Genomic DNA, 22,188 nt, shown 5'->3' with positions numbered 1-22,188 from the left:
AGCACAAGGGGTACGTAGTTACCTCATTCTTGACCGTATTCTGTGGTTTAGGCCCTGATATGCTGTTCTGCTAACAATCTAGGCCTTGCCTTGACAAAAGACTAAACATTTCTGCTGTATTCAAGGGTATGAGTGATATAGGGAGCATAGAATGGGGTAAGAGGTTAAGGAATGTGTAAACAAGGGTGCTAGAGAGAAAGGGAAAGGGACAAGGGACAAAGGAGGGAGGGGTTGCTGCTTTTAAAATCCACTTATAAAACTTATAAGGCTTACCAGTATTAGAAAAATAAAAAACCATTAGGGGCTTAAGGCATCAGTGGCCTTTATGCATCATTGCAATTCAGCAAACCACTCACAGATGGAAAAACACAATAAATTTATATTTTCAGTACAAAAGAAGAAGAAATTCTAGGAGGAAAGAATTGTGGGGTTATCTTAAATGCCAAAAAAGCTTGTGCAACACTGTGACTTTTTCCTCTTTGCTGGAGTCTGAAAATTACACCACAGAATGTTAATTGTCCACTCTTACAGGTGGATAACAATTCAATATTTTCAGGAATATTGTGAAGTTCATCAGTTGGAGTTCTTGTTGCAGATTCTCTCTGGCAACCTATGTTCTGCTAATGCATTCCCTTGGCAGGGTGAACAGCTCTTGACCCCCAACACACCTGTTTTTGTCTTGAAGGAACCCATGAGGTGTTGCTGCATTTCGTCCAATACAGGTGGGGAGGGGCTGCTGAGAACACTGGAAGAGCTTTTACTCCTCTAGTCTCCTGGGAATTGAGGATTCCATGGCAGGATTTGATTGGACTGGGTCAAAGGGAAAAACACTCTGAACCTAAAAGTAGGTTCGCTTTCCTGCCTTCTTGTGTGGCCTTTTTCCTTCCTCTCATCCGTTGCCTTCACACATCTGTCAGTCCCTGGTCTGACGGGCAAAGGACTGACGCTGCTGCAAGGATCACAGGCTCCAGATCTGCTCTGGGGACAGGTTTCCAAGTGAAACTTGGCACTGGTCACCAGTTGTGTTTTGTTGCAGCTCTTTTTCCCTTAATTCTCTCTTCCTACCTTTCTACACCTTGCTTTTTCCAAGCTGGAGCTGAATGACAGCAGCAGCACCTGTGAACCGTTCAAGTTAAGCTTTCCTCCTTCTTAAAATCCAGTAAGGATACTGCATATAAGGGGAGAGGGATTATTTAATAATACTTTGTATTTTAGAGATGGCTTTTTTGTTGATTAAATTGAAACAGTTAAAAAAAATGTTTTAAATCAGTCATTAAAACACCAGAACAAGCATTAATTTGATGCTCCCAACTTTACAGACACGCAGTACCACTGCCTTTGTCTTCCTGCAAGATCAGCGGGGACTGTCAGAGTGTGTTACTTCTAATTTTAGTGCTTTGAATTTAAATTTGCTCTTGGTGAATTTAAATTTCTCCCTTCAAAGGGAGCGCAGCCATCAGGTCTCCCACAGAGAGAGTTATGATCTCGTGATTCTCTTCCAGCTTTGATTTATGTGAGACTTTTCCTTTACATGGAAAGCAACACTGGTTTCTTCCCAAGAAGATGTGAAAATAGAGAAGTGTAGCCCTGCTGCAGCATTCCAGGGAGCCTTGTGGTGCTTGGGGTTGTGTCTGTGCTATTTGCAAACTATGCAAGAAAAGTCTGGCCTCTGGTTTGCAGACCTCCTAAGGGTGCACCTTCTTCAACAGGCTCCCTGCTTTCAGAGAGAAAAGAAGGAAAGGAGTGATAAAAGGACAACGATAAGTTTCTACCACTTCTTCATTTGTAGTTTTGGATTTTGTATGGTTGTTCTGGACCTTTCTGTTCTCCTCAGTTTTCTCTAAGAGGGGTTTTGATATTAAAGATGGTCCAAGGGGTGTACCAGGAGTGCTGGAGGTGTGTCCAGCTGCTCTCCAGGTAAGTTCTAGGTGTGTTCTGGATGTGTTCCAGGTGTGCTCTAGATGTGTTTGAGATGTGCTCTGGGTTTGTTCTAGTGTCCAAAATTGGGAAGCTAATAGCTAGGAACCAGAGATGTCCGCATACCTGGAATTCCCAAAGCCCCAGGAGGGCAGGAGGTGTTTCCACTGTTAGTTTTACTTATTAGCAGAGCACGTAAGTGTGCAAGAAGGCAGCTCTGGACTCAGTGACATCTCAAAGCACTGGCTTCTGCCTCTGACATGCCCCAGCCACCTCAGTGCCCACTGGGAAGCTCCTTTGGAGCTGGCATGGTTCTCAGGCTCTTCCAGGTCAGCTCCTGTTTGCTTTAAGACACTTTGGAAAGAGCTGCAGCTGCCTTTATTAGGACCTGTGGCTTCTCTTGTGGACTAGAAGGGCTGGGAAGACTAGAAGGGATGGCTCCAGGTGGGAAATCTCAACTGTCAGTGCTGATTCATTGCGGGGAAGTCCCTGCTGCCACTGCTCCCAGAGTGGGACAATCCCTGCCCTCGACCTGCCGGCAATTCCTTCTCTTTTTGTTGTCATACCAAGGGCTTAAGCCAGACCTGGCTGCTGTCACCAGTAAATACACAAGTTACCCACTGGCCAGGACTAAGAGCCACACAGTCCTGCTGTGTTTGCTGACTCTATGACAACTATGTAAAACCATTCTGGATTTCACGCCCGCTCCTTCCTTATCAATCCCGAGGTGCCTGGGATGAATAATTAGAGGTAACAGCAAATATTATGCCTGTGCTACCCACTCTGCTTTTCAAAGAAAAACCAAACAAAATTAGGCCTGACACAAAGCCCAGGAAGGATGTTGGGGCTGTTGAAAGACCATTAAAGTTCAAGGAGAGGATGATTTGCAGAAAATATTCTGTAATTAACATCAGCTACCCCCAGCCTGCTGGAGACCGGGAAAACCTCAGTAAACATCAGCAGCAATGTGCACTTTATTTTGCTTGTTAAATACTTACCCTAAAACTTGGTAAGTGCTGTGCTGGCACTGGTTGCCTCAGGGGGAGTGAAAATCTGCGGCCCTGTTTTTCCCTGGCACTTTGGTGGGTCTGTTAACCCTGCCCCATCCTAAAGATGGTTAAATTTCACTGGGGATGAGTAATTTCTGCTTTGTGTAGGTGGTGTGGGATTTTTGGCTTGTCCAGCACCTCTAGCACATGGCAAGGTCAGTGCTTCAGCATCTACTTCAACAGGAAACTTTTAAATGAAAATGTCCAGCTCCCCAGAGCTCCAGCCCTCAACTAGACCATCCTGTTTCTGGAAGGTGCATTAAGACCATGAAAGAACAACTCCAGGTCAATAAGTAGCCAGGCCCTTCTGCATCTATGGTTGTAATCCTAAATGTGTTTTACTTCCAAAAAGCCTCTGAGTGAAAAGGCAGGACCTCTGATGGCACATCAAAGCCCATCCCCCCTCTGCCAATCTTGAAAGGTGGGAACCAGGCCAGACACATAAACTCTGCGCAGGGCCAGGAGAGGTCGGAGGCTTGAGGCGTGGCCCGTGACACTCACCGTGGATATAATAACTCATAACTTCTTGGAGTGTGGGGGCTTCCCTCCTTCACCCCCAGCAGATCAAGGCCACCACTTCAACCGACAGACATGGAAGCGGCAACTACCAAGCGTCATCGCTGGACCCCGTAGGCGGTGACTATATGCGTTTTTCCACTCTCATCTTTTCTTTTTCCTTACTCTCCCTTACTCTTATCGTGTCTTTCTCTCCCCTATGGATTTTCTCCTCCCCACACAAAGGTTATCTCTATGTCACATCGTTATATGACAACACCCAAAATGCTAGCATACCTGTTGATACAGAATTGTTAAAGTAAACCTTACCAATATATGTTTTCAAACACCGATTATTCAGTTTCTTTTCACTCTAATCCACTCCAAGGGAATTATTGATAAAAACCTAGGTTACTCCCCCTCCCCTTTTCCTGGGGCGAGTCATAACATTTTTGACATAGTCGGCAGGATCCTTTAGATGTGGTGGAGTAATCGGTGTAGTCTAAAACTGATACCGAGGGCGAGTCAAATGGTGATCGTCCCCTCGTTGTAAAATTATAGTAAGAATTTTTCTTCTCTTGGTGTGACCCAGGCACATCAGACCTGTTGAAAGGTTTCCTGGTGTGGCCTGGACCTGTTGAAAGGTTCTCTGGTACCTGGACCTGTTGAAAGGTTTTCCAGGGGAGAGTCAAGTCGACCCTCAGAGGGTTAAGGGGGAGAAAGACAGTAACCCGAGCTGGGCTAATGATTTAGTCAAAAGGAATGACACCCCAGGTTGAGTTATATGGGGATTATTCCCTCCTTATGTTTGTCTTTGGTTTAGGACTGCTTTTTGTAGGTGCTGTTTTAGGCGTTGTCCTTAGAACTGTGTGAAAAGAAAGATCGGCTATTCAGAGATCTACAGGTGAGGTGATAAGATCTCTTCAGGAGTCAATGAAGGCATTACAGGAGCAATTAGAAAAAGAACGCTTGCAGTTAACTGCTGAGTGTAAGGCAGTTCGTGGAAGAGAGAGATTAACTTGTTGCTTCGGTCAGCCCTGCAAGATGAGGAAGAAAAAAATGAAAGGCTTAAAAAGATACTGAAAATGAAAAATTGTGAATTACGGGACATCAATTTAAAATACCATAGACCGGTAGATGTTAACAAATCCCTGTATCCCTCTGGGGAACTGGAAGAACTTAAGCAAAGTTATCCAGAGGACAAGGTAATACATATGCGTCCCCTCATTAAAACCGAAACCACTGGCCAAGGAGCAGATCGGCAAACTACCACATGAACTACCCCATACACGGGGGAAGCACTGGCCAAAATTCAGGAGAAATACAGCCGTAAGGCCAGCGAATCAGAGACTGAATATGTGTGGAGGGTGTCCCTTACCGGAAGGGATCGGATTTTGTTGAGTGAAGATGCAGCCAGAGAATTTTGGGGCCCAGGGGTCTTCCTGACCACAAATGATAACCGAGCACCCGTGGTCCCTGACCCAAAGAGCTGACTACTGGGCAGGCAGGTTAGACCTTATAGAAAGGGGAGATCCTCACACGATTAAAACGCCCACAACTGGCCACATTGTAAAAAGTGTACAAAAAAACGCATGTCTCCAATTACTGCATGCAAAATTATTAGATCCACAACGAAATTCCCCAGTGGAACTCGAGGCGGATCCACAGAGATTTCCGGTCTTAATTCGAGGCCTGCCTGATGCACTGAAAGTTTATGCTAAACAATTACAGGAGTGCATAAAGGCAACCCCCAGACCTAGAAGATGGGGTGCTCCACTAGAGATAACCTGGTTGGAGATAGCCCAAGAATTAATAGCTACTGGTCAGCAGCTGGGGCTCTCTGGTACGAGTGGCCAGAGAATACACAGCAGGAGGGCAGGGAAGGTCCAAAAACCTGCCTCGCCAGGTATTTTTCATCAATATGTGTCATCTAGCAGGAGAAAGAGATATAGTTTGTGGGTGGAAGGTATTGCAAAAGGAATTCCTCGAGAAGTGATGGATAAATTACCCACTGCTAATTTGGAACACTTGATAAAGCACTGGGATAAGGTCAAAGAGCACGAGTCACCCCCTAGGGGCAGCCCCCCTAAGGAGTCCAACACTGTGATCCCCTCAGCCTCTCCAGAAACCGGACTAACCAGTTTGACCAGTTCTGAGTCAAGAAACTGGATTTACTGCTCTCAAGTAAATAAGCCAAAAAATGACCAGTGGGTTAATGAGAGAAAGCTTACAGAAAACAACCAGGGAGATATGGTAATCACTTTTCCTCTTGGCCCTTTTAAATCTTTGGTTACATTCGTAGTAGACACAGGTGCACAGGTCTCAGCACTCCAAACTGAAGCTGCTACTCATTGTGGCATTAAGCCAGACAAAAACGGCGCGCCCATGGCGCACCCTTTGTACCTTTGGCCATCTAAGATGTTGAATATTCAACAGGTAACAGGTATTTTACCTTAAAAGGTAATTTTTCAAACTCAGGAGGGGGGTGTCGCCCTCCTGCCTGATTGATTGATGACGTACCCCCCTGTACAGCACAGGGGGGTCTTTTTGCATACAAAAACCTACCATGCGGCCAGAGTAAATTTTTCATTTTTATATATTGTACCCTACCTCGACCGCGAAATTCCCTTGGTGTCAAGCCCTGATGGGACTTTTTCACCTTACAATCTTCACGAGGCACCTAAAATTCCTGAAATTAAACGAAAGATGCAAAAAAATTCCAACATCCCCTGCTTTCCACTTAAATCAATTTACTTATAATAAAACCGGATTATTTTATTTCTCATAGGCAGGCAACCCAAAACCCTTGGCATGTGCTTCCTCTGCTCCAGCCTGTGTCCTTTCTCTTCTACCTTCTCCTCCCACCTCACTCCTGACGTAGGACATCACAATCTAATCACCACATCACCTTCCACAAGCCATTTATGTATGTTCCAGGCTAAGAGACCAGTGGCGTGATTATGCTGCTTTCATAGGAATAATTCTTGTGGAAGCTCTTTCCAGCACCAGCACCTGACACGCAGACCTTTCCAGCAGCAGGGCTGCCCAGGGCTGAGTCTGACCAGCTCACTGGCTTAGTTTAAGCAGAGATGAGGATGAGCCACCTGTAGTGTCATAGCAACCCTCCCCGGGGCTCTCCTCTCCCAGTTCAAACTGAAACCACCTCCTTGACTGAGAGATGTCATAAGAAACCACTTACCAAACCAAAACCAGGCGAAAAGCACTTGAAAACTGTTTACTCGGGTGACTCGCAGCTCTGAAATTAGCTCACAGATGATGATGCTGCTGTTCTGCCGGTGCTTTGGAGGGTGATTTGCATGTTGCTGTCTCTGTAGGGTGGCTGGGGGGGAGGTCATTTGCCTCCCACCTCCCGTCTTGCTCTCTGAGACCTCCCAGCTTTGATCCGTGAGAGGGGCTGGCTGGCATCTTTGGGGTTGCCCCTGCAAGCTTCAGGAAAGAATGATAAAACAGCCCAGAGGCACACATGTGATCTGAATTTCACTGCTTAGATACATCTCCGTGTCCAGAGATTGATTTTACAATCCCTGCTGTAGTCGTCCCATAGGAGATAAATCCTGGCTCTGGCAACCTTCTGGAGCGATCTCTGGGCTTCAGACACTCCCCCACTTTATTACCGTCCCACAGTAACAAAGTGCAGGTTCTGTGCCTGCGCCACCAGCTCTCACAATCCATCTGCTTGTCCCTGAATGCACCAGCCCAGTTTCACAAATCCCAGTCCTGTCTCCCTCTTCATCCAGTGACTGCTCTGACCCAGGGACCAGGTGAAGAACAGCATCCCTGGGCTCAGCACAACGGGCTGCTGAGGGTGCTGCCTGCGCAGCTCAGAAATGCAGAAAGATTGAGATGGTAAGGGATCTCAGGAGATCATCTCTTCCAAACGGTCGCTCCAAGGAGAGTGAGCAGTAGCAACTTTGTCTCATTAATTTAAATTCCACTCAGCTGGGCAGACAAAAACATCTTGAAATCCATTTTAACTTCAAAGTTGATTAAGAGCTGTTCTTACAAAAGAAATAGTTTAACATTATTGGGGGAGGCAATTTCAGATCACTAGACTGCGGAGAAAACGTATTTTTTATTTTGGTTTTTTTTTAGTGACTCACGTCAGCTTTGTAAATTTTCCCACCTCGCCAACCGCTGTGAGAAGTTGCCACTCTCCCCAGCCGCTCCTCCTGCCCGTAGTTTAGCAGCTCCTCAGGTCGGGAGGTCTCTGACCACGGTGTGTTTCACCCCCCTGCCCGTCCCACCAGCCACCGACAGGTGCACCACCCACGACGACAAGTGCAATTGCAATAAGACGCGTTGGTCCGAGGACAAATTCCTTGAGGTGGGAAGGAGACAGCGAGGGGGGAGGGGAAAGCCTTACGGCAATTTTAAGTGATACGTCGTGAATTAAAAACGCCGAAAGCGGCAGTGCCCGGGGAGAGGCTGCCCCTCGGTGCGGTCGCGGGGGTGACGCCGGGGAAGGGGGCGGCTCAGTCGGGTACCGGGGACATTCTCGCCGGCTCTCTCCGATCAGACTCGGCGGGGCGGTCCCGGGAGGGGCCCGTCCGGAGGCGGGATCGGGGGCCAAGGGCGGAGGAGGGTGGAAGAGGGGGGGTGTTGTGATGCTCGGGCGGTGGATGAAGCCGCTCGTCTCGGCAAGCACGGAGGTGAGCCCGGGGCTGCGGCAGGGACGCGGGTCTCGGGTTGCCCGTGAGCCGGGGCTGGGCGGCTTCTCCCTCCCGTCGCGCTCGGGAAAAGGTGTATTTTTCCACGGGGAACTTTTCCACAAGCAGACTATGTCTTCGGCCCCCGGTCGGAGCCGCCTTGCCCGCCGGAGGGGGCAGCGGGAACCCCGGGCTGAGAGACTCCCGGGCAGCCCTGAGCTGGCTCTGTGTTGACAGTCAGGGCTCTGCGGACAGGGAGGGCTCCCTCCTGGAGAGGGCGAGGCATTTGGGCCAAGGTATGTGATGGGAAGCCCCTCTCGGGTCCCTGTGCAGCTCTGTGAGGGTTGTGGTTGAAGGGCTCCATCCTGCTCGGAAGGACTGGTTGGACGCTGGAGCTGTGGGTCCAGGAGAGTGGCAGCAGCACAGTGGGAGGACGAGGAGAAAAGGGTGTGATGAGACGGAGAAATGTGGGATTCTGCTCTGCCAGCAGTGACGGGCTGGCTTGGCTGGGAGGGTGGAAAGGTAGAACTGGTGAGCGGGGAGGGTGCCGTTGGCCGTCGTGCCCCCAGTCAGACGTGCCCTGGAAAATGATGGAGTCCGAGCAAGAAAGATCAAAATCGAGCTGTAGAAATGCTCGCTGTTGTGCTAAACAAAGCCTCGAGTTTCTGTAAGTTTTTGAATAATAGTTTATTATATGGAAAAAGGAAGCAGCCGGCTGGGTGACAGAGATGGGGACCAGTTTCCCAAATCTGCACACATACTACAGGGTACATTTAGTATTTATCTTAGCTCCTTCGTGCATATTAATTATATCATATACATATACATTCTACAGGTTTTTGCTAAGTATTTAATATATGGGTTTTCTTACAGCTAAAGCTAAAAGTGTTATCTCTACAACCGGTCATAATTCATGCATTCTTGGACGAACAGGCGCCTAAAGATTTAAAGTTCTACTGTATTTTATTCTTAGGATAGTAAGGAGGTTTTAGGCCTCTTGACCTTGTAAGGGTCTGTTTTATTTCTTTAGGGGAGTGTAATTAAGTTTTACAATCTGTTTGTTTTATTTTGATGTAATCACCCATTTGTTTCATTAATCACAATTATTTATTTATCACAATTCCCTCCCTTTTTTTTATTATTAACTTACTGATTTGTGACTTTTTGATTTTTATAATATTAACTTTGTATATTTTGTCTTAGTTATTGTATACAGTAATAGAGTCAAAAGTTTCAAAAATGTCTTTAAGTTTCCATTCGTCGGTTTATGTCAATTTTATTTTAAATTTTCTGTTGGCGATGTTGTCTTCGCAGATCTTGGCGTTTTCTTGACTTTGGTGTAATGTATTTAAGAAAGTTGCTTTTTTTAATTTTGATTGCAGTTTGTGTAATTAGCATCACTTGATATAGATTTTTCACTTCGGCTCCAGGGGTTCACCTGTAAAAGATCTTACATATGTATAATCTCTAGGTATAACAACGAATTGGCCTCTCGAGGTTACAAGCTTGTTTCGAGGATTAGCTCTTTAATATTTTAAGTTGTTTTTATAAATGTACAATATAATTTTTAATAGTACTTTTATTATGTTTCTGGCTAGATTAGTTTGACAAGGATACGCCAAGGATACCCTGAAAAAGTGTCAGTGAGAACAAGCAAATATCTATACCCCTCTTTTTCTGGGTAGTTCTAAAAATCGATTTGCCATTTCTGTCTTGGATAATTATTTTTTCTATTTGTCTTAGTTGAATTTTGCTATGCGTCTCCTGTCTCACAATGGTATAGAGATTTCATGTTACTATATTTTGGCTTAGATATTTGTATAGAGCTTCTGCTCCTAATGTGTTTTCTTGTGTTCTGTTATGATAAGTGCTCATAAAATAGAAGAGGATATTACTAACTTAGCCGGTGGTGTCTTGGCCCATTTGTTTTTCTTCTATTTTTCCTCTTAAATTCTGGATTAACTTTCAGTCTTCTTTAGAGTATCTAGGCTCTGTATTTGACTACTGAATTTTAATTTTACCATCAGGGATCAAATATTGGACTTTGCTTTCTTCTGCTTTTACTGCCCTTTTTGCCTCCGATCATCCATGGCATTTCTTCTTTCATGGCCAGTAACTCCCTTTTTTTTGGTGAGCTTTTCAATGCATAATAGCAACTTTTCTGGCAACTGAAGTGTTATAATCTCTGTTTTTCGAGTTAAGGTATTGACAGAGAGGGCTCTTGCCTTTATTACTTCATTTATCGTGGTTATTGCATATCTAGCTTTACATCCTCTTTTCTAGACAAAATTTTTCTGTGAACCAGAAGTCTTTAGCATCTTTCAGGGGTTCTTCTTTCAAGTCTGGTTGGCTGGAGTACGTTGCTCTTATTGTCTCTAAGCAGTCATGTGCAACTGTATTTTTGGTGGCTTCTTGAAGGAAAAGCTGGATAGATTTATTTTGTGGTTTGGTATTTCAGGAAGCACTGAGGTGAAAGCCAATGATTTAAATCAAGGGCTGGAGCCCTCATCAGTGTTGTTTTAGCTTATGAAAAGCTTTATCAGTTTCTTTACCCCAGGTGAGTATGTTGGACTCACCTTTATGAGTTCACAAAGTGGCTTTACTAGAAGTCCATAGCTGTAGATCTATACATGACATTATTCGGTTCTTCTGAGTAATGTTTGGAGCTCTTCCTTTTTCTGTGGCCAAGGAGTCTGGCAGATAGATTCTTTCTTTGCTGTTTTTAGGGTTCGTTGTCTTGCAGCAATTTCGTAATTGAGGTAGGAGACTTGTTGTATAGCTCTTAGTACTCAATTAATCTGAGACAGTTTAGCATGTTAACAGTTCACCCAATACATATTATTTTGGATTTTCTTTCTTGTGCGAGGATTTTCTCATTTAAAAGCGAATAGTGATTAACTTTCAGGGCTCCAGGGCAGGCAGAAGAAAGCATCCTTTAGATCCAGGACAGTAAACTATTTTAGCTCTGGTGTTAATTTAGTCAGCAGTGTATATGGATTTGCTACTATGGGGTGCAAGCCTTTAGTTATCTTATTTATTGCTCTAAGATCTTGCACTATCTTATACTTCCCATCAGGTTCTTTTACTGGTAAGATGGGAGTATTATATTTTTATTTATATTTTTTAATAATAACTCATGTTTAATAAACTTTTTTATATTGTGTTGAATCCTTTCCTGATTCTCTGTTTTAGGGGATATTGTTTAATCTTTATTGGCTGCACCCCTAATTTAACTTTTACTTCAATTGACAATGTTATTTTTGCTCTTCTTGGAGTTCCTGAAGCTCATACTTTGATCCGTTACTTCTTCATGTATGCTGCTTGAACTTTGAGTCTCTATTAGGGCAAGATTTAAAATCTCAATCAATTGCTCCTTTTTACTTTGAATTTTATGTTGTTCTGTTAAATTTAATTTCAACTTTCAATGGCTCTCATAAGTCTCTTCTCAGTAAACAAACTGGTGAGTTTGGCATGTATAAGAATCTGTGGATTTCAAATTGCTTTCCTAATTTGTATTTGAAAGCTTTCAAGAAATGAGCTTTTTCTGTTTGACCCATGGCTCCTCTTATCGATACAAAACTTACAGCAGTGGGTACTAAAGTTTGATTAATGCCTAAAATGCAGCTCTTGTATTGATTAGAATTATGCTTCCTGATTTTTGTTCTTTTAGCCTTTTTGTATTGGGGATCTTCGGGCTATTTATAGCCTTTTAGGACTCAGCACAGCCCCTTAGGATTCGGTCTAGCCCCCCCCTCCCCCACCCCCGGGTACAAAGGAGTTAATAAATTCTCTCCCTGCTCCCCTTTTCCCAGGATAGTTGTAGTAATCAGGAAGTATAAAAGGTTGTTAAACTGCCAGGACAGAATATTTACAAATCAGAAGATAACAAAAGACAAATATAATAGTCTTGGTATTATCTAGTGTTCTGACAGTATTATTCAAAATTGCACTTCAATTTTGTATATGCATCGCTTTTTGGAGGTTGGTATTTGTTCATTTTCGCACAAAAATCTTTTTCATCCATACCACCTCCAGTCCGAGTTTTGGTGTCTTTGCTTGGTTACCAGGTCTGTCTGCTGAAATGAACTTTTTATAAATAGTTAATTTCCAACCCATATCGAGAGTAAAGCAATGGTTCCCCTTCTTATTTCATTACAGCATCCCCCCCTTCTCATGTTAGCTTGTTTAATGAGTAAGGATCTCTAAAAGTGCCAAACTTGAGACACAGGGTTTGGGGCACTGCCCGGGCCGTTGTTGGGCTGATCCCAGCGTGTTTCATGTGGGCTGGTAGTGCAAAAGGGAAGGTCTAGTTGTTCTCTCCAGTGCTTGAAATAAACTGCAAAATTTAAACTTGTTTTTTGAGAGGTATTGTGAATCTTTTCTCTTTGTTCTAATCACTTTGATTGTAGTTTTACTAGCTTTATAATTTTGGGGAACTTTGGTTATATCTTTTGGATTAGATTCAGTCTTTACTATGAATTTATATTTTTCACCTTGAGGTTTTAATTCAGTTTTGTCTAGAGCTGGTTACAGTGTGTTATTCTTGGAAAACAGAGCTCTTGACACTTTTAATCTCATTTATTTTATTCAAATAGTTTCAAGTGTCTCTGTCTTTTCAGACAATTTCTTTTTAGATGACCTTTTCTTTTACAATAAAAACATTTTACTGCCTGGTCTCTTGAAACAATTTGTTGGGGTCTGCTTATATATACTTTTTGGGCTTCTCTCAGTAAGTCTTTTAGCTCCCCTTTCTCCCATCCATCTAATTTCTTTAGTTCTCTTTTAATATAACTCCAGGCATAATTTATAAAGTGGACTTTCAACAATATTAGGCCAGCTGGTGTATCAGGACTGATGCCTAAATATTGCTGTAAATTTTTCTTTAGTCTTTCTAACCAGGTAATAGGGTTTTTGGGTTTTTTTCTTGCTGATCTTTAAATGCCTTTTTGACATTTTTCTCATGGGGAACAGCCTTTTTGGTTCTTTGGGTCAAGGAAGTACAGTACTCAGTCAGGGCTGAGTTACATTCCCAATTGAGTCCTAAGAATTTGTTTATTTGTTCATCTACTCCCAAGAGGTCTTCTATCAGTTTCCCTATTTCTTTCGTTGTTTTTAAACTTTTGTCTTCTTCACCAGAGCTTTCTTGATCTACTAAAAAGGCCCTGACGTTTCTTACGGTTGTCTGTTTTTTCCTTTGGGCTTTAGTTCTTTTGGGACTTCCATACCCTTGATTTAATAAGACCGTGAGGTTTACAGCCGAGGGAAGTTGTGGAGAGGGAGGGGGAGTATTTCTTGGGGCTGTGGGAACTACAACTGAGGGAGTTTGTAAAAGATAAGAAGGGTTATAGGGGAGAGGTAAGCTACCTAATAGTTCCCATTTCGCTTCTCTTGATCTCTTTTCTATTGGCCTTTCTTTGGTTAACTTACTAATATTCTCAATATCTTCCCAATTTGATATCATTACCCCCAAAGGACTGGTAGGGGTAATATCCAGCAATGCCTGCTTGGGCAATGCCTGCTTGCTCCCTTTTCTCTTGAGGCTACCTTTCTTACTGAATCCTTGCCCCATAGTTTTCCGAGGTCCCTTCTAGAATCTCTCCATCGACTCTCTGGGATCCCTTCTAAATTCTCCCCACTGACACAAAGGTCTCTCCTTAAGACTTTTCCACCGACCCCAGAGGTCCAATCACCAATTCTCTCACTCCGCCGTGTCACTGGCTGTTCCGTTCGCGTGGAGACAGAAACGCAGTTAAAAGGGCTACCGCAATCACTTCGCAGCAAAGCTGCGTCTCATTCACTCTAACCTCTTTTATCCACCCAACCAGGGAATACTCACAGTCTGTTGTTCTTCCCTGGGTCTTTGTGCACGAGAATTATGGGCCCTTTTTGCTGCAGCAATCTGGGAGCAATCCTTGCTTTTACCATATAACCATATAACGTGTTACTCCAGTCCTGTGGAAAATTAGACTCGAAATATGCCGCTGAATTCAGCGGGGCCCCCCCCATTTTGACTACTAATTAACCCAGCAGGGCTTGGAGAACATCACGTCAGGAAAGTCACCAATTGTGATAAAGTATTGAGTTTCTATAAGTTTTTGAATAATAGTTTATTATATGGAAAAAGGAAGCAGCTGGCTGGGTGACAGAGATGGGGACCAGTTTCCCAAATCTGCACACATACTACAGGGTACATTTAGTATTTATCTTAGCTCCTTTATGCATATTAATTATATACATACACATTCTACAGGTTTTTGCTAAGTATTTAATATATGGGTTTCCTTACAGCTAAAGCTAAAAGTGTTTTCTCTAAAACCGGTCATAATTCATGCATTCTTGGACGAACAGGCGCCTAAAGATTTAAAGTTCTATAATGGTGGAGGGGGACGGACAGAATGCTCTTAGGTCAATGTGATCAGGCAAAATGTCCGCTTTATTAGAGGGAAGACAACTTATATGCTGTTTGTGACACAGAGACGTGATTCTTTTCCAGGTTACATTGGATACATAAGGAAAACACACTGAGCTGTACAGTACCAATTGGACCACAGCAGGTGTCCATAAAACTTGTTTACTTCTGCCAAAAAAAACTCCTTCTTCACCTTGGCACAAGGCCTGCAGCCATATTGGTGCAGTATTTTTTACTGTCTGCACCCAGCCATGCCAAGGCCAAAGGTCGCAGAAATGCAATAGAAATTGTTCACACAATTTCTGTCCTCCGACAGTTCTACTATATTTTATTCTTAGGATAGTAAGGAGGTTTTAGGCCTCTTGACCTTGTAAGGGTCTGTTTTATTTCTTTAGGGGGGTGTAATTAAGTTTTACAATCCGTTTGTTTTATTTTGATGTAATCACCCATTTGTTTCACAAATCACGATTATTTATTTATCACACTGTGGTGAGAGGGGGAAGAAAGCACCTACCGAAGAGGCATAAGAAAATACCAAAGAGGCATAAGAAAAAAGTCTTGCAACTGTAGTAACCTAAAACTAGTAATGCTGCTGAAAGAAGGGGAGTTTGGAAGCTTTTGCTAAAAATGAACTATCCTAGTTAAGTGAATGTGTTGTTTTCTAATGCATGACAGGTTTCTTGGAATAGACTGGATGCTTCTTAACCCTGAGGGAATGCTCTCTAGCTTCTGCTGAACTCAGAGTGGTTTGCACTGTTATTCATGGGGTTCATTGCAGTGGAAGTCAGAGGAGCGAATATTAAGAAACACAAATTTCCCTGTTTTGGGTTCTAGTAGCAATTCCATCAATGTCTTGAGTCACTGGCACTGTAGGAGGAAGCACTGACTAGTGAGTTGTATGTGAATGCCCTTTTCTTGTTCATATGCCCTGCTTGGCCACACAAAAATGGCAGGACAGCATGATGGTGACTGAGCAACAGTCTGCCTGCCAGGAATTAGTTTTACGTGTGTAGTTCAGGGAGCAGCTGGTACCTGTGCCCCAAGTTTTCTTTCTCACTTGATTTCTACTGACTCTCAAGGCATTTACCCCATCCATCCAAGAGTGGCTCCAATGAAATTTTTCCTGTTCAGGGCTTTCACAGGGCCAAGTTCTGCAGTGAAGGCCTTGGTGTCCAGTTTGGTGTTACCATGGAGCTAAGTTGGGTGACACTAGAATGATGCAGCCTCCTGGATGCCTGTTCTAGAATCTCTCTCTGTGCCAATATTTGTGCCTGTGTCACCAGTTTGAGGAACTAAACAAGGAAGAACATCAAAACCTTCAGCAGAACTGGCCTTTTGGTGCAAGGCCAGTCACAGCAGGTTCAGAGGAGCATCAAGAGCCTGAGGAGGAAGCGACTGGGGCCACTTGCTTAACAACAATTAGCCATCACCTTGCCTTTGTCATGACATCAGCAGATATATTGGCACAAGGTGCTTAGGAGTCATTCTACTTCCATCTTGATTTGTTTGGTCACTGGTACAGGGAGAAGCCTCTGTGCCAGTCACAGTTACCATATAAAACCATACAGATGTTCCATATGTAGAGGTGAGGCCAGATGGGTGGTGCCTAGTGCTGGGTGTGCCTTGCTGGCAGTGCCCTTGTGGTTTGGATCAAGGTCTAGTGTGTGACGGCAGGAGAGACAGGAGACTTTACCCTCAGTAAATCAGTGTAGCTGTACTGTCATTTAACTCCCTAAGGGTTGTGCTTCCCATGCTTGTCAAGAGCTTGGACTGTGTCTTCTGGCTTTGTGATTCCTCCCTGTGCTCTCATCTTGAGGTTGTGTTTTGGTTTTTTTTTCTCTCACAGACACTCCTGACCAAATAAATACTTTAAAACCGCTGAAATCTGAACAACCCAGCAACACAGGAACAGACTCACAATTCTTATTTTCGGTGGTGCTTTCACTGGGGAACAGGTGATATGCTACCAACTCACTTCTTTGCTGCCTCTCCTGGCTTTTAAAATTATCTTCGGCTGGGGCTAGGAACTCTGCCCAACACTTTAAATGCTGTCTGGTGGAACTTCAGATTCCACCACTGCCCTGCCAGCAAAGAATTAAGTATAATCATCTTTATTCAGATTTTTCTGTTAAAAAGCAAAATGTTCACATTCTTATTTTTTTGTACAATTGCATAAAACCTCCCATCTGTGCAAGGTGCATGGGTTAATGTCATCCAATCTTCAATATGTTGCTCTATCAGATAGGAAACTACTTCTTCAACATTAACAGGAGAAAGATTGTGTTAGAGACAGAAAAACAACCCCTGAAATCCTTGAAGAAATTCAGACATTGACTTCACTATCATTTCAAATCAGAGGTGAGACTACACATCAGTTTTAAGTGACCTGCTCCTTGGTCTGTAAGAAACTTGTTCCAGAACAGCAAAATAATCAGAAATCCCCTGAATCCATGTGTAGCCATCTTTCCTTTCTGGCATGTCTCTTGATTTTAAAAACAGAGAATAAAAGGATCATTCAGATTAGACAAAGTAAAAAAATTTCAAGCCTAATAGGCTTGAAGTGTTTAATCACGAATATGCTCCACTGCACTCTATCTCTTCACTTATTAATGCTGCTGGATGCCATGGGTGACTGACTCCCTGGAAAAGAGGACAGCATCTTCAGTGCAGGACCTGCTGTGAAACTCTTGCACAAATTTGTAGTTAACAGTGGTACTGTGGGGTAGCAAGATTTGCTGCCTTTGTGACCAGAGGTAATTCTGACGTCTTTATTCTCACAGTCTCCTCGGATGTGCATCTCCTTCCAAAGAGATGCTCCTCTTCTAGCCATGTGCCAGTATTCTCTCTTGAGCTGTGAGGGTTAAATAATGTTTAGACTTAAATTTTATGCACATACACACAAGGAGTGTGCATGGCTTTCTACAGACATGCAGTAATAGGAAACTACTGTTTGGTGGCACAAAGCTGTATCAGTTTCCTGGCTGACCCACGGATAACATCTCCCTTTTGTCTGGTTGCCCTTTCCAGAAGCTTTCTGCAGCCAAATTCTGCCTTCCCTTCCATCTTAAGTATTCATAAGGGGGTTATGTGGTATGCTTCCCAAAAAGCTAAAAGCTGTGAAGTGCAAAACTGCTCCTTTCAGGTAAAGAAGACCCAAAAGAGATTACAAAAAAACCATTGGGAAACTTTTCTTGACACGGTGCTGAATATGATTCTCCTGTATTAGAGTGGAAAGAATCTGACTGCAGACTGTACTGGGTTCCTCATTTTGGCAGCCTTTCTCTACCCAGATCTGTGTGTAAGTGCTCCTGCTCCCCTTTGTGCCTTGCAGTGCATCTTTCCTCCCTCCATCATGCTCACCGCGTTGCTTGGTGTTCCCACCAGGATGAAACCCTTCACAGCTCCATTCCCAGGGACCTTGGTTTGGCACAGTGAAGCCCCAGCATCCTGACACTACATGGAAGACATCAGGTTGTAGTGTTTTATTTGTGCTTATGGAGCTTCACTAAGAAATACTCAGGATCATTTGAGATCCTTGCAAGTTGGTAAATGATGAGATGGCACTTAGAGTCACCCATTTTTCTTCTTTAAAGAATTTGACAGGTAACTTTTGGAAAGAGATATTACCACAAAGGGAAGGGTGTTGCTAGAGGACCAGGTGATGTGTTATTGCCTAGAGGAAGTGTAGAAACACTTCAAAGTTGCCAATCTCAGAGACTGGAGGTGTGTTGGAAAAATCATAGAACAACAAGGCTTTTGTTCAACAGAGATTAAAAAAAATGACTGAGGAAAAAAAATCTCACTAGAGATTTTTCCTTCCCCCCCCCCCCCAGCTGAGGAGTGATTAATCTGAAATGGAAAATTCTGTTCCGCTACCAAACTGACCTATAGCTCTCTATAGCAAGCATAATATACTTCTCTGTTACATTTTGCACGTTTTTGGTTTGTCTCACGGAACTTCTGCTTTTACTATTGCATTGTATTTATTTTATTTCTTTTAAATTATGCAACCTTTTACCAAAAGGTAAAGAGAGATTAAAGCAGAGAAGACACTTAAATGTTTTGCACCTTTCAGACAGAAATTTCTTTAAAGAACATATTCCTTGTGAAAAGTTACTGCTTTTTAACTTTGTTAAGAACCTGGCACCACTTTCACTACATGGAGTTTGAGGGAGACATTGGCACATTGGTGACAGAACCCTTCAATTAAACTTTGTGCATTTGCACAGCTTATTTCACAATGTTAAAAGCTGTTGGACTTTTTGGAAGATAAACTCAGCTCTACTCTTTCATCTACTGTAATATATCTCATTAAATCTACACTTTGAGCTTCAGAGATCTACACTTGGGGAGTGACCAGGACAGTCACACTAGGTTTGTAAAAGCAGAAATTAAACACCTTAGAAGCAGCTCTCATCTTGCCTCAAATATTCACATGTGCTTGGTGTGCCGTTCCCTGCAAGGTCAGAAGGAGGAGCTCTAACGTTGTTGGTAAAACGCTAAAAACTAATTCCCCTAAATACCCCTGTTTGGCACCACTCTGTTTCTATTTGCCTGACTGATTAGTCGCCTATTGAATGCTAGTATTGCCAAATCTTACCTCTTCTACTCTTGTTAATAATGTAAATCAGGAGAAAATGGAGATCTTCAGCTGTTTTCTCCTGCTGCTTGTGATCAGTGATATTTATTGTCCCAAACCCCTCTACCTGGGTATGCAGCAGCACTTTGCTGGACCTTTTCCTCCTCTCTGGTTTTGTTACTGAATTTGTAGCAAATTTACACACCTACCACTGTGTTTGTCACTTCAGACTTCATCTCCCACCTTTTCTTTCCAGAAGAAGGAAGTGCCAGACCACAGAGTTGTAGGTGCTCTCAGAGACGCTGACCTGTTAAAAATCTTGTCCAGCTGAGCAGTGAATTCTCTGGTGTCTTGAAAGCAGAGGCAGGTGAGTCTCTTGCTTTCTTTGGGTCCAACCCCAAGCCTTGCTCTGCCAAGTCCACCACTTAACCAAGTCCCTAAGTGCCAGACCTACATGTCTGTTAATACCTCCAGGGATGGTGACCACTTTCCTGGGCAGCCTGTGCCAATGCTTGATAACCCAGTGAGTAAATATCTCCTAATGTCCTCCCTAAAGTTTCCCTGGCCCAACTTGAGGCCATTTCTTCTGGTCCTAAAATGCCACAATCTTCCCTTGCTGCTTCTTCATGTGCTTTTGTGCATTGACCTTTGGGGCCTCAATGGTGGGTCCAGAGGGTGCTGGTTATGCTTTAACTTCATTTTATGGGGAGGAAAGGGCAGAAATGCTGATGCAAATGCTGAGAATGCAGCTAGAATAATTTAACTGTTTGTTGCTGCATCATTAATAATCTATTCCTCTCCATCCCTCCCTTTTGCCAGAAGAAGAGAGAGAGTAAGGGCAGGAGGGTAGGGGAACTGTATATCCATTACCAGGATCCACTGGAAGAGCTGAGCAGGTCATATCCAGCATGGCCTTTGTAGGGTTGGGAAGCAGCCTTGAAACTCGCTTTACCAAGGCAGTTCTTGTCCTTAATTTTCTGCATCTGCCTCCAGACTTGCCTTGTATCCGTTCCCCTCCCACTATCCATCCATTCCACTAGGCTGCTGTGCCATGAAAAATGACCAAGGCTCTCTGTAGGGGTGGGTGGTTGGTTTCAAAAGGCAGCAACTGCTGGTTCAACAGCCTGGGAGACTGTTTGGTTTGGGGGGAAGGACACATTGTGGATCAGGAGAAAAAACTCATCATGGGAGATAGCTGTCAGGGCAGCAGCTCCACACAATGTCTGTTGACAGAGCTCCAGGAATGTTCATAAGGAGCATTCCTATTTCAGTAGCCCTAGGTCATTTTGCATATATATCTCATGTCCAGAATGGCCTGAAATTCTGGAAGATGATAGATAAGGCTTCTAATGCTCTTCCCAGAGTTTGTTATGCACCTATAAAGATGGCACCCGACCGTGAAGCAAGGCTTGTGGTCTGCTGCCGCATCTGTCAGAGTCTATTTCTTCTTTCCTTCCATTCAGGTCCTGACAGCAGTCTCAGGAGAGCAGGCTCTGGCCGGAGAGATGATGCTCAGGATGCCCAACTCCCTGCTAAAGCTGCCCAGGGTGCTGCTGAGCCACAAGCACAGGGCTCTGTTCATCCTCACCCTCATGTTGGTGTCCTTTGCCTACCTCACGTTGTACTGGAGAATCGCGGAGGACTCCTACGGCAGTGGCCTCTACAACCTGCCTGGGGAATTCAACTGTGCTCACTCTGTGCCTTTTTCCCTTCCAAATGCTGGGGAGCCCTCTCCTTCCAGAGGGAACGTGTTTTTCGTGGAGACCTCGGAGCGGACTAACCCAGGTTACCTGTTCTCGTGCTCTGTGGAGTCAGCGGCCAGGACACACCCCAGGACAAGTGTTGTGGTGCTCATGAAAGGCTTGGCAAAAGGAAATGCCTCCTTACCCAAACACTGGGTTTTCTCCTTGCTGAGCTGCTTCCCCAACGTGGAAATCCGGCCCCTGGACTTGCCAGAGCTCTTTTCTGGAACGCCTCTGAAGAAGTGGTACTTGTGGCCTCTGCGGCGCTGGGAGCCTTATTTCCTACCCGTCTTGTCTGATGCCTGCAGAATTGTCCTCATGTGGAAATTTGGTGGCATCTACCTCGATACAGACTTCATTGTGCTTAGGAACTTACAGAACCTCACCAATTCCCTCGGGATACAGAGTGAGGATGAACTGAACGGGGCCTTTTTGTCCTTTAAGCCCAAGCACAGGTTCATGGCGCTTTGCATGAAAGACTTTGTGAAGAACTACAATGCCTGGATCTGGGGACACCAGGGCCCACATCTCCTAACACGTGTCTTCAAGAAGTGGTGCCCCATCAGGACTATTCAGAGCATGAGCTGCAAAGGGGTGAGGGCTCTTGACCCAGAAGCAGTTTATCCTATTCCCTGGCAGGACTGGAAGAAGTTATTTGAGGCAATCAGTGCCTCGGAGCTTCACAAACTCCTTAAGAACACCTATGCAGTGCACATATGGAATCAAATGAACCACAGGACCAGGCTAGAGATCCCTTCCCAGGCTCTGCTGGCTCAGCTCTATTCTCAGTTCTGCCCTGCCACCTATGCAAAGATGAAACAGGACTCTCAAGAGCGGTCAAGGCCTGCAATGTGACCCGTGGACCCTTGGCAGCAGAGAAGTTCCCCAACCTGAAGCAAACTGAGTGCCTTTGACCTTCCACAGAGTTGTTTTCTAGACCAGGGAGCGGATGTTCCATGTGACAGCTCTATGATTTTGTACCATTTCCAATATCTGCCTCAGACCCTGAGGTGTTTCAAATATTCACCAGAGCCTGAGTTCAGCCTCTCTTGTTGTCCTTCAGGACACTTGGTGCTGCAGGGAAGGTTGTACCCATTCATGGTCCTCTGTTGCTATTCTCTCAGCTGTTCTCTCAGCTGTTCCTCCTGTGTATCAAGGCCTGAGCAGTCTCTCATGCAGTTTCAAGAGCTTTAGGAACCCTTGGCTTGGTCTCTGCAGCATTTACAGAATATCACAGAATATTCCGAGTTGGAAGGGATCCACAAGGATCATCGAGTCCAACTCCTGGCCCTGCACAGGACCATCCCCAAGAGTCACACCCTATGCCTGA

General features: G+C 44.2%; 1 protein-coding gene across 1 annotated transcript; it reads left to right on the top strand.

Moving 5' to 3' along the window:
* Positions 1-18,972: 18,972 nt before the first annotated feature.
* On the top strand, positions 18,973-21,713 carry A4GALT (alpha 1,4-galactosyltransferase (P blood group)). Its single transcript, XM_008931073.3, has 2 exons — positions 18,973-18,988; positions 20,602-21,713. The coding sequence occupies exons 1-2, from the start codon at positions 18,973-18,975 to the stop codon at positions 21,711-21,713; spliced, it is 1,128 nt and encodes a 375-aa protein (XP_008929321.2).
* Positions 21,714-22,188: the final 475 nt, after the last annotated feature.

This window comes from Manacus vitellinus, unplaced genomic scaffold (assembly GCF_001715985.3).
Source record: "Manacus vitellinus isolate BGI_N305 unplaced genomic scaffold, ASM171598v3 scaffold_66_pilon, whole genome shotgun sequence".
NCBI classification, from domain to species: Eukaryota; Metazoa; Chordata; class Aves; order Passeriformes; family Pipridae; genus Manacus; species Manacus vitellinus.
Note: the sequence above shows the minus strand (reverse complement) of the source record. Positions and strands in the feature narration are given on the sequence as shown.